Below are 18,080 nucleotides of genomic sequence, written 5' to 3'. Positions count from 1 at the left end.
ACAATCTCCTAACCGTAGACGGACCTTTTAACCTTTACCCATTGGACAATAAAAGTTAGGAAAACTTTTATCCATTGGACAATAGAAAACCTAGATTTTCCACCAAAAGTACCATCCTAGATTGTTTAAGTACATATATAAGATTATATATAGTCCTATGTACTTCATAGACTATTATAAGCATGCTTAAAGGACTTATAGTCATTTCTAGGTACTATTCAAGTATATATTATCTCATCTCTTTAACCATTGGTCAATAAATGCTAGGGAAAACTTTACCCCTTGGGTAATAAGGTTAGTTTACCAACAAGTACTTGGATAAATTAAATAAGTTACTTCCTAGATTTCCCATGTGCTTGTATACTTAAAGATATGTAAATGTACCATATAAATTTATTACCATAGATTCACTAGGTACACAAATATAGTATTCTAAGTGGAGCATGAGCCTATTGGACCATTTTATTAGAAAACCTTGATACTTGAAAATCCTACTAGATTACATAGTACCTTGTGTACTTCTATATATACTTGGACATATATAAATATATATATATAGACACACGCGCACACACTCATACAAGGTACGAGAGAGAGAGAGAGAGAGAGAGAGAGAGAGAGAGAGAGAGAGAGACCAAGAGAGAGAGGAAGAGAGATGAGAGAGAGAGAGAGAGAGAGAGAGAGAGAGAGAGAGAGAGAGAGAGAAAATCTTGTTGTACCTTGTTGGGTGAAGAACAAGCCATCCTAGATTTTCTTCTACCAAATTCAAGTTATATATATAAGTACTTGGTACTAAAGAGAGATGGAGGGATATGGGAAGGATTGGGAGAGTACCTTGATATGATCTACTTATGCATTTCTTTAAGTCAAATCTATCCACCATTGTCCTTGTATATATATAACTTACTAACTAAATCTTTGGACCATCCCATCTTTCTTCCACAAAATCTTCCAAATCAACTCCATAGTACCAAATCTAGCTATGCATGCCAAGAACTAGGTAGAAGATGTACAAGCAACCCCATAACCTAACCCATCAAGCTTTCAATCAAGCATAAAAAGTGAGAAAAAGATGAGATATGGAGAGAGAGAGAGAGAGATTCAGGTGAGAGAGAGAGAGAGGGAAGCCTTGGCCTATAAATAGCAAGCTCACCCAAGTCATTCTCACACCTTCACTCATTGCTCTCACTTCTCTCTAGAATTTCTAAACTTTCTTAGTTCCAAAGTTCAAGTCTCTTTAAGTTTCTTGAAGTTCTTGAAAGCTACCACCAAACCACCCCTAGATCTTTTAAGTAGTCTAATTTAGTTAGCAAAGTTGTTTTTAGGAAGAGAAAATCCATCTCTCTTCCTTCCGAAGCACTTCGGAGCCGTTACGCCGCAGATTCGCAAAACCGACCAACGGCCAAGAAGAAAGGTAGTGTCCCTTGTCCACCAACTCTACGTATAACGTAGAACCGTATGTTGGAAGTATAAGTAGATTTTTCTGTATATAAGGTTATCTATCACCTATAAGGTTTGAAATGAATGATAATTAACAACTTACTTTGCTAATGGAAGTACGAGCATGTTGAATAACCGAATTTTACTTCAATAAACATATGTTGTTTTGAACTTCCCACAAAAGAGGAAAGAACGATTTTCGAAAGATAAGACTTTATCGTTTTGTAGAAGTATTCGTATTTTGATCTTTAGGTTGGTTATGAGCATGTATACATGAATTGCTTACATTACTTGTCTTGTTGTAAAGCATAAGTGATTTTCACTCCAAAGGCGTCCGTACATGTGGCATTATGCTTTAAGTTGTGATATGAACATGATAGAATAATATAGAGTTGGATGATCTTTGCTAGTTTAGTTTCAAGATTACAATGAATGATTTATGATTACGTACGTGAAAATTCCTACCGTAGAGTCTATGCATGAAAACGTGACACGAAAATCGAGAAAGTTAGAAACATGACGCCTAGGGCGTGGTTAATGCAAATGCGTGTTTTGGAAAAGTGAATTTTTTTGGAAACCGCAATGTGGCCAGACGTGGTAGCCCATTGTGTGGTGTGTGTTTTGTGTGCCAATAGGAACCCGGTGCGACGAAACTATTGTGAGGATACTCGGGAGACCAGAACAGCAGAACTGAGGTTGGGTGTGTGGCTTGGTTATCCGCGGAGAGGAGCCAATGCCAAGTGTGCCAATGGGAACCCGATGCGACAGAACCATTGTGAGGATACTCGGGAGATCGGAACGGTGGAACCAAGGTTGGGTGTGTTAAAAACGATTTTGAAAACGTTGATATGGCTATGAAATGTGGAAATTGGTGACACGGTCTACGAGGAGTCGCGCAGGAGAAACTCAAAAAATCATGGACACCAACGTTAGTTGAATAATGAATGCGGATGTGTCATTGTTAACTGTATTGTCGAATATGTATGAACTATGTGCACAAAGCATTTAATTTATGATCGTTTGCTCGTAAGTTAAGGATTAGTGGGTATGGGTTACTCTATTGAGTTTTTGTAGCTCACGGTGTTACCTTTGATGACCCTGACATATTATATTAGTGGCGACGCTGATATAATGTGTCAAATCTTATAGATGAACAGGGTGAACTCTACACCTTGAAAGCCTTTGGAGCCAAGGAGCTGGCCAGGATAGAGGAATAGACAAAGCAGTAGATAGAAACCCTAGTTCCCTCTCTTATTTGAATAAAAGTACTCTTTTGAGATTTATACTGTAATATTGAGTCAGACTCTATTTAGATTTTCAATGAAATTTCCAATTTAACGTTTCCAAAATTCGGAGCGTTACAGTAATGATAAGTGTACTTGATTGAAAAGATATTGAGTTTACTAAATTTGATTATTGACAAAAAGTTTATAATTTTAATTATCAAATGGCCAAAATTTGATTAATTGTTAAAAGATTGCTAAATTTGGTTATTCTGATGTGAACATTTTTTTAAGCAAACATTGCTAACCTTAGCAACATTTTAATTTTGATTAGTCCATTGTGGATGCTCTAAGGCCCCGAAATTTTGAGGGCCAGCCCCGGTCGCCTAAGGAGAACTGCTGATGCTCACGAATGAAGAATTGGATACTAAGAGAGAAAACAAAACAACAGACTCAAAAATCTCACAATTCGATGGCATGATTAATCTGCAAATATCGATTACCATACTATTTGGGAAGTGAAGAAAATATTCCATCTTATATAACCATCATATTCCAAGTTACATTTGCACGAGTAGCCCTTTGTATCGAGGGGAAAGGAGTCTGGAATCTCACAGCTGCACCTTTTCTTTTCTTTTTATCAAGAAAGCTGCACCTCGTGATCCTAAAGAGTGACCACCAAAGAATGAACAAATAGAAAAGCTTTCCCGTTCTACTCCAACTGGGAAAGGACATTTGGGGTGGGATCCAGTGCTTACAAAATACAAGTTGACATTACCAAGGAGGGTCCTTCCGCAAAGCACATTAGTTCTAAACAATAGGCTACGGTGATCTCAATGAATCCTGCCGCCTGAGAGGAATGCCTTCCTGTCCAAAACCATCCTCTTCATCAGTGTGCTTGGAGAGTCGCATGGATCCTGGAGACAAAGATAAACCTGCATGTTATTTAAAAATGGAAATTCATCCTTAGGTTCAGAAAGCCAATGATATTTAGATTTAGGCTCAGTCTGTATCTCAAAATTGTAAATATAATACAAAACTGGTCATTCACAGTTTCTCAAAGCCCAGCATCACAAACTTGTGGCCACCATCTAAGAAACTCGGACTCACTCCAAATATGTCTCAGCATGCCCAAGTCGCACCAAATATGTGGCCTGATATATTTTTGATAGTCAGACATGTTCAGGGCACGCTACGTCACATTGGGACACGTTGGGAACACTCTAGCATATTAGAATTCAACTTTCAAAGTTGGGACAAGGTCAAAAGTACCATGACCAAATCTTGAATACTTAATTCTTATTGTTGTTTTTATATTTTCACTGTTTTTATCCCTAATTTTCAGCCCTGATTTGATAAAACTGATACTATCGTTTTAGTTTAACCTTTATAGAATCCTACCATTCATCTACTTTTCATAATCAAGGCATCCCCAAGATCATCTGCATCCTAACTTTTTGGACCTGACATCCTGGTGTCCACGTTGGTTCAAGTCTGTATTCATGCTTCTTAGGATAGCATACAAGAAAAGACAAACAAACCTACCATCAGCCATGTCCTTCGTTTTGTGAAGAAGGAAGGTTCCCGACAGGATTGTCACAAAGCCGCACATCTCTGTTACAATCTGAGTTGGATTCTGCCTGTCCCAGTCCTACATACACTCAAACTTGAAATCTCACGCACAGATAAATGTATGTTGATAGCCATTGGATGCAAACTAGCAACGAAGTAGAAAATATATCAAGTTGCCAAGACAAAGTTCTTTCCAAACTTTCTTCCTTTAAGTTTTTCTTCTTTTTCCTCCTAGCGTGTTAGCATGTCCTAAAACCATTTCATACCCATCCAAGAAACGTTTTATGACATTCTTTCCATGTGATCTAACTCGTGGCAACCCTTAACGAATGATTCAGATTTTCCTACTTGCACCAATATTAGCACTACAAACATAGTTTCTTGTTTCCGCCTCCCCAATGTTGCATATCTGCTATTTATAAATGGGTAAATTTCACTTACCTCCCCTAACGTGTCTGACAATGACAGACACCTCCCCTCACATTTCTGAAATTGCACTTACCTCCCCTGTTAGACTTGTCGGCTAACAGACGTTAATGGAGTGCATGAATTTACAGTTTTGCTCTTTTATTGACCTCCCCTGAGGTTACTTCATTTTATGTCTAATTTTTTGTGAAAACAAACTTAAAAGTTATAATTTTTTGCATTTTTTTAAAAGATTTAAATTTCTAGTTTTAGATTCCTAGTTTTTGTTGCTTTATAAATTAAATTGAATTTTATTAGAACATCCTAGTCATAAATATCATTATCGGGAAAAAAAATATGGGTAAATCACGTAGCTGTGAAGTCCTTTCCTAAAAAATAGGAGAGTAGGGAAAAAAAATACGGGTAAACCGGCCTCGATTAGCAACTAGATTCTTTATACCATTGAATTTTTTAAAACCATGAACCTTTCAATCTTTTAATCACAAATTTGTCTTAGAAGATCCAAAAGTCCGGAAAAAATCCGGTTTGAGAAAAAAGATGGTTTGGTTAAGAAACTATGTTAAGAGTTTTAGCCAAAATATATATCTTTTTACTCCAACCGATTTTTTCAAAACTTTTGGATGACATATAACCTTAACTTAAAGCCATGTATTTTACAAATTTTTGTTATTCTTTGCAAAAACAATAAAATTGAAGCTTCATGAAAATGGAAAGAAACTGTAATTTCTTTGTAGTTATGCCTACATATGCATTTGTCTTCAAATAAATTCAAAAGCTTTTTCAATCTAAGTAAAAAAAATACTTATACATGTATATTTAAAACCAAATGTATATGTCATCTAAACGTTTGAACAAGAAATCAGTTGGAGAAAAAAGATGTTTTGGCTAAAACTTTTAACATAATTTTTTTGGTATAAAGATGCAAGGTATAGGGTTGGGAAATAAAGTTTACTTTAATTTAAAGTCATATTTTTTAGAAAATTTTTGTTATTCTACGCACACAACAAAAACTTTTGAAGTTTCATGATAAAGGAAAGAAATTGTAACTCCTTCGTACTTATGTCTAGAGTTTTTTTTCTTTTTATCCCCCAAACTATGCACATTTTCTCTACTTAGTCCCTAAACTATCAATTTGACGATTTTATCCCTTCAACTATTATACCATTACCTACTTAGTCCAATAGATAACGGAAATTAGAAATTTAGATGGAAAATGTCACGTAAGGCCCTGCTTGAAACCCTGTAGAGCAAATACTTGATTATGAGAGCATTAGAGATAAAAATTAATTATGACCCTTTAGAATAAAATGATCAGAAAAATAAAATCTTCACACCGGTTCAAACAGATTGAAAATTGGAGCACTTCGTTTTTTTACAAGGTTCATATATCAGAATCTTGCAAGGCATTTTATAGATACTAACACATACATATATTTTTTTAAAAGACTAAGTTCTTTATATAGAATTTAGACTGTTTATATATTAAAAATATGGTTAAAAATTAAGCGCTCTAATTTTCCATTTGTGGAAACCAGCGTGAAGATCTTATTTTTTTATCATTTTATCCTAAAAGATCATAATTAATTTTTATCTCTAAGGCTCTCGCAATCAAGTATCTGCTCTACAGGATCCCAAGCACGTCTTACATGGCATTTTCCGTCCAAATTCCTAACTTCCATTATCTATTGGACTAAGTAGGTAACAATATGATAGTTGAGAGGATGAAATTGTCAAAATGATAGTTTAGGAACTAAGTAAAGAAAATGTGCATTGTTTGAGGGATAAAAAGGAAAAACCCTCTTACGTCTACATATGCATTTGACTTCAAAAAAAAGTCACAAGTTGTTTCAAATTTCGTAAAAGAAATATGAAAAGAAACTATAATTCCTTTGTATTTATGCCTACATATGCATTTGACTACAAAAAATCAAAAGCTTTTTCAAGTTTTGTAGAAAAAAAAAAAAAAAGCTTATACATGTATATTTAAAATCAAGGGCAAATTACAATGGCCTCCCCTAAGGTTTCTGACTACTACAGATTCCCCCCTCACGTTTCAAAAATTACACTGTCCTCCCTTGTCAATGTTTTTCCACTGACGGAATGGATGGAAAGTGGTCAATGACATATTTACCCCTCTATATCAATCCCCACACACGGTTGCTTGTGGTGCATTCGTAAAATGGTGCCATTGTGACACAAGTTGGTCCTTTTTGGTGCCCAATAAATGGGCATGATGATTGATAATTTTGTGGGACCTATTTCGGGTCCGAAAAAATAATTCAAACTGCAAGTTACTCTTAGAATATTTTTATATGGGTTCATGTAAGAACTTATCTCAATCTGATATTTTCGTAAGGACTTTTTCACCATTCGCAGGGGCCTGCGAATTTTGAAAAAGTCATCACCTATTGAAATGAGCTGATTTTTTTTTTCCTGAAACCAATGAAAAGTATTTTAAAACTAATGAACGGTTTGAATCATTTTTGCAAAACCCGAAATGGGTCCCATAAAAATAATCAATCAATAATCTAAAACAGTCGCACAATCATAGATAAACGATTTATAACGATAAAAAAATAGATTTAAGGATTTATTGATAATTTGTGGGGCCCATTTTAGGTCCCAAAAAATTGATTCAAACTGCGAGTTATTCTTAAAATATGTTTTTATAGGTTCTTTTAAAAAATTAGCTCAATCCCATATTCGTAAGGGCTTTTTCAACATTCGTACTTGTGATTTGAATCATTTTTTTGAGACTCTAATGAGCCCCACAAAATCATCAATCATCATGCCCCACATGGGATCTCCCTCCACTTGGTTTAAGGGCAATTTGGTCTCATAATTGTTTCTTTTACTCATAATGTTCACAGACATAACAACTCTTTAGCGGCTACGAGGTTTGTGATGTACAGTTGTAAACCACACGGGAGGACAGTGTAATTTCTGAAACATGGGGGGAATTTGTAGCAGTCAGAAACCTCAAGGGAGGTTTTTGTAATTTGCCCTAAAATCAATGTATATATCTGTTTAATTTTGAAGACACGCGTGCATGTGAGACATGCATAATAACTTGATCTCTTTTAAATAGTCCTAATTAGGAACATGAACGTCTGTTATATTGAGTCTAGAAGGGCATTCTTGTCATACCATCATTCTAAAGTGGTAAAATTGGTAATGATATGGATTTAGTAGCTGATGTAAGCAATTTCCGTTACCTAGTAACGGTCTTCCAACGGCAAGGGGGAATCCGGAGCCGACAACTAAAGCAGAGGGGAGGTAAGTGCAATTTCAAAAACGTGAGGGGAGGTGTCTGTTCTTTTCAGAAACCTCAGGGAGGTAAGTGAAATTTACCCATAATTAAAATTCTTTTCAGAAACCTCAGGGAGGTAAGTGAAATTTACCCATAATTAAAAAGAAACAGAACCTTCACATCTAGTCTGGCTTATAAAGGCTGCTCTCCTTGAACATTGGGAGAGGAGCTCTGGTAACAAATGTTTACCACATGATGGATAAGAGTTTCATGGATACAGCAGAAATGGCATGCCATTGCTATACTTTAAATTTTAAACTGCCCAAGTATCCCATCACATAAACTGTACAAAAAAAAAAAAAAAACCCAAAAACCCCAGCAGTTTTGTGACACAATCTTGTTTTTATTTTTTCCTTTTCCCAGTTCAGCAGAAGGCATGAACCAAAAGTCCATGGTTTTCCTCTATGACAAATGCTTCACATGATCTTATCCTCTAGGACTTCCCCATTTACGTAAATGAATCCTAAAGTCTTTTTAGCATTCAGTAAAGTCAACAAGATGTCTATTGCAACCACTACTTTCGAGAGTTGATTCATTTGATTTTTGAAAGGGAACAACAAGGCAATTCATATTATCTTCCATTTCAAGCAGAGATACAGGGTGTGTTGAAATGTCGTGAACTACTGGGGACACAGCCAAAAACCTATGGGAAACACCACATGGCGTGTCCAACAACTCTAGTCCCCAATACACATGGCGTGTCCATTAAATTTAATTTATTATTTAGGGGAACACAGCAGGGACATGGAAGGGATACATAGAGAGAGACACGATATGGGTTAAATATTTAATTTTTTAGATTTGGGGGTAAATGTGTATTACTTCAAATATTTGGAGTCAAAAGTGTCATAAGATATGTATATGATGTATACATGATGCTTGTTTACATATATTGATGCTTCATGATGCTACATATAACTATGTCTCCACTGGTATAAAACAAATACTAATTACTTTTTTGTGTCCCTATTTTTTAGAATTCCCTTGTCCCATGTCCGTGCTCCATAGTTCATCAACATAATCATTGCGACAACCATGTCGCGCGCGCGCGCAAGAGAGAGAGAGAGAGAGAGAGAGAGAGAGAGTAAATGTTACCCTAAACACGAAGGAAAAACCTAAATGAATGAAAGGTAAAACCTAGCAACTAAATCTCATAATACTCCGAGGAAAGAATGTTTTAACATTTTCCATATGTGAAAGAATTACCTTAAACATGATGACACTGGCCAAAATGGTAAAAGATGTAAACATGACATAGTAGATGGGTGATACTATGGCTGTGTTGAATGTGTCGAGGGCCTGCACTTGAAGTAAACAGAGAAAACACATTAAGGGAACCAACCAGAATATTTGAGAAAAGAAATCCGCTAATGGAAGGGGGAAAAAGGCAAGACACACAGGAGAAAAAATGCCAAAGATGTTTGTTTAACCAATAGCAAATATTCAAAAAAACATGCTGCTGCACATCATGATATTTGCCAAGCTAATGATCAGGAGCTCAAAAAGTTGCTGTCAACAAATTTAGCAGAGAAGGCTTGCAAAATGTTGAAGTGCTTGCTATCTTCATATACCTTAATTGCTAAAAGTAAGACTACAATGAATTAGAAGGCAAGATAAACAGTCATTAGGCAGACAACAACTGTAGGGGGCCAAAAAACGAAAACATGAGAGAAGTAGAATTTGACACCTTGTTCAAGTAATTCAACTGGGTAATTATGCAAGTAAGCACTACAAGAGTAAAAGCCCATGTTTGGGGATATATCAGCTGGTTCATTCCTGATAACGTTAGCTTTAAGGCAATTCCTAGTGCTTTGACACTCATGACCTGTAACAGAATAACCCCTTAGAATAAACTCATGCACAGGGAGGTTAAACAGGAAAGAGAGAAAGAGAAGTCTCCAACGATGAACGAAATGCATACCGATAAAGAACCAACTAAAGAACAAACTCCAATATAGAACATAATATGCGTCTGGCCATATTGAGGAATATAGTGAAATATAAGCAGGAAGACAGCTGTTAGCACCACGGCTGCATACAAGAGAAAACCTGCCCACAAGAACGTTGTTATTTGAATACTTTGCTACACGAAAAAGTAGATAAACAAACATCAGAAAACATAAGCATAAAAAACGAATGAAACAGGTAAAGAGCAAGGCAAAGAGAGAACAATTAGCAAAAACACCAATAGAAAAAGTTTACCCGGCTCTGTAGCAAGGTCCCACACTTCTTTCACGGATTCAATCTCCCTTTCTTGAGGAGCGTGCAGAACAATCGTAGTAGAACCCACAACACAAAGAGCACAACCAAGAATCCCAAAAATATGTAACTTCTCCTTTAAAATGATATGTGCAAGAACAGCACTGCAATATAACATGTAGGTTAGCCGTCAAACCAATCCAGATAAGTTCAAAATATTGTTTAAGCTCCTGCCATGCCTGATAATAATGCTGAGTGCACCAAGAGGAGTAACCAGAATAGCTGGTGCAAATGCATAAGCCGCAAAATTAGCAATTTCTCCACCAATCACTGTTACGCAAAGTTCACTCGTCAGACTCCTTTAACTGTTTTAGGCAACAAGTAATGCGGCAGGTAATAAGGAAATACAATTACATGTGAGACAAAACTCATAGTCTCATATAGTCACGGTTCTTTCCTGCAGAAAAAGGGTTTGCATAATTTCCTTATCTTTAAGAATTCAGTGGAAGAATTCAAAACAGGAAACACAAACAAAAATTATATCATCTGGTTCCTCCAGGGAGAACAAGAGTAGAGCCTGTTGTTCTATCATTTGGCAAAAATAAAGACATGCTCTCTATGCACACTGATGAAAAGCACAAATTTAGGTAGATTAAGAATTGATGCGGTTCTGCTCCTCGTTTTATATGTGAAGAATTCAGTCACTCTCGAGTATTCAATTTTCTTTTAATAAGCCTACTCCATCACTTATCAAACAAAATAATATTACCTACAGATGGAAGAACCTACCACTGTTAATGGTCAATCTGCTAAACAAAATTTCATGGTACTGATTGAAACCGTATCATTCATTTCAAATACACAACCAATCTTCCTTTCTTTTTTTTGTTTTTTCAATTGTATCCACTCATCTAAAATTCGCAAGGATCTAAACACACAATTTTAATTCGTAAAACTCCGTAATAACTCTGCCAGCACTCGCCTTCAGGTAACCCTACTTCTGGATTTTGTTTCACCTACCCGCCATAGTTGCCAAAGTGCACTACGCTTGGAGAAAAGTAAGTTTATGGTGTTATTCGTTTATATTGTCATCAGGTGAAGAGACTCCTAAAAGCTTGGAAGGCATGTCTCGTGTCTGATGCGGTACATTTGGAGAGCATAACCCGCGTTTATTCTCAAAAAGTGGGTGACACGTGTAGGTGACCTTATGATATACTTTCACTTATAACACAGAACTTCAAATTACAACTTTTAGCAGAAATCATATCATCAGTGACTTAATTGCTACCAAACGCAAACAAAAACGCCACTACAACAAGAGAGAGAGTAGTAACTTGGTACAAATCATTGAACACTCAACCCAAGTCACTCGTCACTGCAGAAAGAATATACATCGTGGCAGTAAAAGAGAGGTTTATTTCGCCTCTAATAGATCTCTTGCATGTTGAAAGATGGCCTTCCTTGGCTCACACAACGTATAAAACAGCATCTTTTCTGTATAGTATAGTTAACACGTAAGTAATGGGGATCCACTACTTCCCCAATTTAAACTAAATGGAACTATGGCTTATGAGATTGACTGGTGGAGAATCTGAAATCCATTCCTTGAAGAACTATCTCCATACGTGAATCAAAGTGTTTACTTCCAAGCCTTGATAGCAAAGTTGAAATCCCCAGCTGGGAAAGACTGAATGACAAAAAGGGGCTCATTTTCGAGTTTTGGGATGTAAAGGTGGCAAACTAATATCTAAAATCCATCAATCCAAGTTCCCAAGGCTCATAGGCCTAAAAACACAGTACGACTGACTAACAAAGCTTGAACAGGGCAGACTGATTAAGATCATACGATCAGGTTGTAACTGTGAGAAGCTTGTGCTGGGTATGTATCTGAGAAGATGATTGTTGCCAGCAAGAAGCAGACAATTTCTTTTGAACCAAGCATGAGAACTTGTTTTTGCTCATCCTTTTTGTAAAAAAAACAAAGCATATAACTCATTAGGTAATATCCCTCCAACCCAACCATTCAAGTTTTCGGATTTCAGTTCAAACGTAGATAGACACCAACAACCCCTACTAACTTCCCTATTTATATGAAGAAACCAAACGCAAAACAAAAGTTATACCCCACTTTAAACAGGAATATGATGTAGGCTTTAGTGAGTCGTGACTCTTTACATGATTAAGTAGATTTGAACTTGGTAAGTCAAATTCCTCAAATACTTCAGCTTTCTCAACCAATCTGCTTGCAGATGATTCGAAAATGTTATGAATTCATATCTCTATTTTAGCTGGACTTAGTCCAACTAAGGAATCATCTTCTAAACTAACCACTATCTAACTTTTTGGAATGAAATATTATGAGAGGTCAACAAAGAAGTTGACCTTAAATCATCCGATGAGGATACTGCAATATCCACCACATCTCCATCTTTACCTCTATTTTTTTGCTTTCCCCTTTCATGCAAGGCTTTACCTTTTACCGCTAATTTTTTTCTAATGCCCAACAAACCATCTCCATCGGTCAGAAGTCATAATCCAACAGTAAAAGAAAAATTCCACACCCCGTAAACGCACGAAGGTAGTAAAGTCGCAATCCTTTCAATTTTCTACTCAAAATATAATTACACATTGACTTAGAAAAAATATCTACCAACTTGCACTGCTAAGTGTTGCATGACAACTACACTAAGATTCTAGATGCATATACATACACATGAAACCATACTTAATGAGAAAGTGGAGGACATCATGAACACCATGTCAATGGATGATTATGGAGAAAGTCATCAAAACTAGAATCCACCGAAAATTCAACATTAATCAGTAGATCATCAAACAAACACGGACCCATTCGTCAACCAAATAGAACAGACATGCAAGAGTTACACAGAACTCACTGGATTTATTCGGTAAACAATACAAAACTCACTTGTTATCATGCCCGCCCACCATAGTGGCTCATACAAATACGAGTAACCTCCAACACCTGTCAAAATTGTAAATGGAAATTTTCCAATGAGAAAACTACTCACAAATAAACTTGGAAAATATTAGTCAATCTCTGGTTGATAATCTATGTAGTCTTGGCGGAAAGGAAAAATGAGATGATTGAACGACTCCATAGGCAGCGTGCCAGACTAAGCCCAACTATGAAGTAGATGTAGAACCCACTCTACCAATCATACAAAAGTGTGTGAGAAACAAACAATCATGGTGGATGCATACCACCAAATGCATGGTGCATCACATGTTCTAGACCGGAGAAACAAAGCATAGGGGCCGGCATGCCTTGTAACTTGAAGGGGCGAAATCATATTCTTGAGGGGATTTGTGTGTGTTGGGCAGGGGGGACTTCATGGGGCCTTTCTGCCTGCGCTCTCCCTTTGCAGCTGCCGACACGTAGAGAAGATAAACTTCCCCTCCATGCTTGTTCTTATATTTGATTCAATAGTGCAATCAAAAGAGGACGTGAAAGACTTAAGTTAATGGCATCCGTACATTAACAACCTACGGGTGATTAAGTAAAATTGGGCAGCATGTAAAGGGAAGTAAATTCGGCAACAAAAGTGTTTCAAAATTCAAATGATCTGCTGCTCAATTAATTAGTAAACACAATTAATCAATGAACCTAAAACCGCAATCAGATGTATCCAGATGAGATGGTTACATTACATGAAATTTTACAGGATACGTGCGAATTGGGCCTGTCATTGATTGTGAAATTTCGCATAAAGTGGATCTCTTCGGGTCACCTCTGTCATTGGATTTTTGATCAAGCATAATACATTTGATATGCACTTAAAGTTAAGTTCAATCATTAAATTAAAAGCCTAATAACCAGAAACCTAAAGTTCCGAATGATTTTACATAGGACGGTTCCAGTCACGGTTAAGTCTAACTAAAATCCCCAGGCGCAAAATTACTTGGTTGCACTATCCAAACAAAACACATAGACTACGTAAATCGAGGAACACAATTACTACCTTGTACTATCAAGTATCCATCACGTCAATTTCTCTCCTTCGCATAAAATGAAACGAAAAGAAAAGAAATCTGAAGTCAAAAAAGAGTCACCGCCGTACCTGCCCTAATTCCGGATACAGCGGCTTTCTTCAATCCCTTTTTCTTAACGATGAAGCTAGCCCCGATGAAGAAGCTCGACGAAAGTGCCAACACCAAGCCCTTGATATTGTCAGAGGACATGCCCTTGTAGGAGTCCCTCCAACTGTGAGAACCCTCCATCGCCATAAAAAAAAAAAAAACCCTAGTTTTCACAAGTCATTTTACACAACTACTACTACTACTACTTTACTTCCAAGTTGACGGAGAAATCGAGATTGACGATGACTGTGTTTGTATATCTATCTATCTACATATATGTGTAGATAGATATGTATCTATACGTATATACGTAGGTATATTTGGTTGTTGTGGAAGACAGAGAGGGTGGGGGAGTGAAGATCTGACGGCGGTTATGGGCAGGAGAGAGAGAGAGAGAGAGAGAGAGATGGGTCGGTGGTTAGCAGAGCTTTTTTTTTTTTTTTTTTTGATCCTGGTTAGCAGAGCTGGGAGTGTTAATTTGTTGTCTTGGATCGTAGGGGAGAGACACAGGGAGAGCGCCGAAGGAGGAGAGATGTGAATTGCGGGTTTACGTGGTGTTCCACTCTAAAAAAAAAAAAAATACTTTTTAAAAAAATGAAGTAATTTTAAACTCAAATATAATGAAAATAAAAAATATTTTTTTAATTGTTTTTGCATCATTTAAAATATTAAAAAAATTATTTGTGTAAACACATAATTTTTAAACTTAAAAATAAGTTCTTTTAACAAAAAGTACTTTTTTTTTGGGAAAGTAGAATACCCCTTAGTTCGGCCAAAAAACTCTTGTCCCTCTGGCCTATCTGCAAATTGCAATGAGAGTTCTTTTTGTCAAAATATACTCAGGCTCCGTTCCAGAAATCTTCTTAAAAAATAAGCAGTTTATTTTATATTTTTAAACTCAAAAATAAAGTAAATGAAAAATAATTTTTTAATTTTTTTTGTATCGTATAAAAAATCTCATCGAGGTCTTCCAAATAAGATCCATGTTGCATATTTTTAGATTTCAATAAGTTCATAATTTTTGAGCTTGAAATTGTCTTCTTAAAAAATAAAAACTTATTTTTTGTTCCGGAACGGAGCCTCAGTGGATTACTTTTGTAAAATAAGAAATTACGAAACTATTCAAGAATACTGATTTCAGAATTAATGGAACCACACCCAGAAGAGAGGACATAAAGAAAGTTGCTGATCTTATTGATTCTGATACGAAGTCCTGGAAGGTTTCTCTAATCCGTGAGACCTTCAATCAAGAGGATGCAGATGCGATTCTCTCTATTCCTATCAGTTATACCAGCCAAAGAGATCATAAAATTTGGCACCCATCCTCGAATGGGACCTTCTCAGTCAAGTCGGCTTACCGTCTAGCGAAGGAAAGTTCAAGTTCTCATCGCAACTTTCAGGAAGGCCAAACAAGCTCCTCAAGCGTCTCACCAACAGTGTGGAAGAAGCTATGGGGACTTTCAATCCATCCGAAGGTGAAAATATTTATCTGGAAATGTTTTAATAATACGGTGGCAACAAATTCAGCATTGGTATCACGCAAAGTCAGAGCTGACCCAGTTTGCACTTGTTGTGGTAAAGCGGACGAATCAATCGCACATATTCTTTTTCAGTGTGAGGCTGCAATCAAAGTCTGGATCCACTCTCCATTTCGGCTAAGACTTGAAGAACTGCTCGATTGTAGACACATGGTTGATTGGTGGGAATGCATCTACGATCGTATAACACAGAGTCGTTTGCCCTCTCCCTTCCTAGGTATGGCTTTACTTTATTGTTGGTGGATATGGCGAGCAAGGAATAATTTTATTTTCAATGGAATAGTATGGGCAACGGATGCCGTTAGTAGGAAAGCGCAAGGTGATTTTTACGAGTTTTAGGATGCTAACACTAAGGTCCCCCATCCCCCATTGAGTTCCTCTCTGATGGGGACCTTGGTGTGGCAGCGACCCGAAATGAATGTGCTGAAGATAAACATTGATGCGGCGGTTTGCAGGAGCTCAAATTCTATTGGCACAGGGGCAGTGGCTCGAAGGGATAATGGTCAGGTTATTGGTATTTTTCTAGCTATTCATGAGGGGATCAACTCTTCCAGAATTGCTGAAGCTTTTGCCATTCGCAATGGGTTAAAACTGGGGACTGCTCTAAAGTATCTTAAGGTGCATATTGAATCGGACGCGGAGGCGATTGTGAGGAGTTGTAGTGATGATCAAAATCCTCCCTCCGATATAGCAGTAGTTATCCATGATTGTTTAGTCTTGAAGAATTCTTTCACTTCCTGTGTTTTTGGCTTTGTTAAGCGTGAATGTAATAGGGCTGCGCACTGTTGTGCTCAAAAAGCCCTTTCCAATGGCATGTCTGGTCTGTGGACATCCATTTTACCCCATGGAGTTCTCATCTCTCTGATGTTTGGGCTTTGCCTATCAGATGAATAACAATTTTCTCACCTTTTGCCAAAAAAAAAAACAAAAGAAGCTAATTTTCTCTGTATCATTTCAATTTCATCGGATGTTTCCAAATGAACTAAACATATTTCGGCCTAGATAGAAATACTATTATTGGATATGCGTGGCAAAGATTCACATAAGCACATACTCTCTCCGTCCCAAATTGGATGTCAATTTTTGATATTATTTTCAATTTCAATTCCTTATATTTTTCAATATGGATCTCAAAAAATATGCAATATGAATCTTGTTTAATAGTTATCGATTATTTCTATTATACAAATTTTCAAACTCATGAAAAACCTTATAGATTAAAAGATATAAGTAACGAAAAATGAAACGAGTTTCAAAAATTGTCATCTATTTTGGGACGGAGGGAGTAACACTTTTCTGAAACTGTTAGGCATATTGGATATACATTAGTGCAATAGGGTTTTCTTCTTATCGCTCCGTCTACCTCTGGTACTCCCTCTGTGATCTCTCTCCCTCCTTCTGCAATTCTCTCACCGTTCACCGACGACGAATCCCTTGCTGTTCACCGACCACCATTGCCGTTTTATAGCTCTCTCATCGGCGATTTACCTCACAATTGCTCTGCAATCACTCTCTCTCAAATGGGCTCTTAAATGAGTTTTTGCGGAATTTTAAAAAAAAAAAATCCAAAATGTAACTTTTCTCAAACATATTTTTAAAATAGTGTTAAACGCTTATTCTATATGCGTGACACATAGTGGAAAATCATTTTAATTTTCTTTCGTGGCAAAACATCCACGTAAGCAAATAACATATATTGGAAACGTGTTTATACCGACTACCGCCGTTCTCTCACTCTCTCCGTATCTTTCTCTCTCTCTGATTTCTCCCTCTCTTTGTATGCGTATTCGGCATGCGTATGTATATATTGTATTTGTATGTATGTGTATTTATGTAATAGTATATGTATGTATTTGTATTTATGTAACGGATGCGTGATACTTATGTGTATATGTATTTCTGTATTTGTGTAAAACTGTACATTTTTGTTTGTATTTTACGTCTTGTATGTATATTAATGTGCCTAATTTTTGAAATCCATTTATTGGATTCATATATAATAGCATGAACCCAAGCTATGCACAACCAATGAAAGAACAAATGAAATGAAAAAGATAATAGATGTTACCGCAATATACATTACTCGAAATTATAGATTTGTTGGATCCTGAACTAATAGGGTTTTCCAAATCCAAAGTTATCATATTTCTTGAACCAAATTGATCTTAAAATAGATAAAACATGAATGTATTGAAAAAATTAGGTTAGGCCACTTGTTGCATCCTGGGGTTATCACGCAAACACCCCGTGAAGATAGAAAATACCTCACAA

General features: G+C 36.6%; 2 protein-coding genes across 5 annotated transcripts; one reads left to right on the top strand and one right to left on the bottom strand.

Annotated features, from left to right (window-relative positions):
* Positions 1 to 3,182: 3,182 nt before the first annotated feature.
* Positions 3,183 to 14,807, bottom strand: LOC131326313 (probable magnesium transporter NIPA4). 4 transcript variants are annotated; one of them, XM_058359050.1, is made up of 9 exons: positions 14,253 to 14,807; positions 13,100 to 13,156; positions 10,410 to 10,500; positions 10,174 to 10,334; positions 9,893 to 10,020; positions 9,659 to 9,796; positions 9,178 to 9,270; positions 4,209 to 4,314; positions 3,183 to 3,598 (listed from the first exon to the last, which is right to left on the bottom strand). In XM_058359050.1, the coding sequence occupies exons 1-9, from the start codon at positions 14,416 to 14,418 to the stop codon at positions 3,486 to 3,488; spliced, it is 1,053 nt and encodes a 350-aa protein (XP_058215033.1). In that variant the 5' UTR covers positions 14,419 to 14,807; the 3' UTR covers positions 3,183 to 3,485. The 4 variants fall into 4 exon arrangements, with proteins under 4 accessions (XP_058215033.1, XP_058215034.1, XP_058215035.1 ...); XM_058359051.1 differs by having other exon boundaries at positions 3,183 to 3,580; XM_058359052.1 differs by lacking the exon at positions 14,253 to 14,807 and adding an exon at positions 13,396 to 13,537.
* A 1,416-nt stretch (positions 14,808 to 16,223) lies between these two features.
* On the top strand, positions 16,224 to 16,703 carry LOC131327672 (uncharacterized). The gene has a single exon (XM_058360817.1). It carries the CDS (start codon positions 16,224 to 16,226, stop codon positions 16,701 to 16,703), a length of 480 nt encoding a protein of 159 aa, XP_058216800.1.
* The last annotated feature ends 1,377 nt before the right edge of the window (positions 16,704 to 18,080 follow it).

The sequence above is a fragment of the Rhododendron vialii genome, chromosome 5a (assembly GCF_030253575.1).
Source record: "Rhododendron vialii isolate Sample 1 chromosome 5a, ASM3025357v1".
Taxonomy (NCBI): Eukaryota; Viridiplantae; Streptophyta; class Magnoliopsida; order Ericales; family Ericaceae; genus Rhododendron; species Rhododendron vialii.
This window is presented reverse-complemented; position numbering and strand designations above follow the sequence as displayed.

Bases quoted from the DNA above. Each gene is read 5' to 3' on its own strand.
- LOC131327672 (XM_058360817.1), top strand. From the start codon at position 16,224: ATGAATGTGCTGAAGATAAACATTGATGCGGCGGTTTGCAGGAGCTCA.
- LOC131326313 (XM_058359050.1), bottom strand. From the start codon at position 14,418: ATGGCGATGGAGGGTTCTCACAGTTGGAGGGACTCCTACAAGGGCATG. The intron at 10,335-10,409 runs GCATGGCAGGAG...GTTATATTGCAG, and splicing joins GCACTCAGCATTATTATCAG to TGCTGTTCTTGCACATATCA. The intron at 4,315-9,177 runs GTAATTCTTTCA...GAGTGTATGTAG, and splicing joins CCAGTGTCATCATGTTTAAG to GACTGGGACAGGCAGAATCC.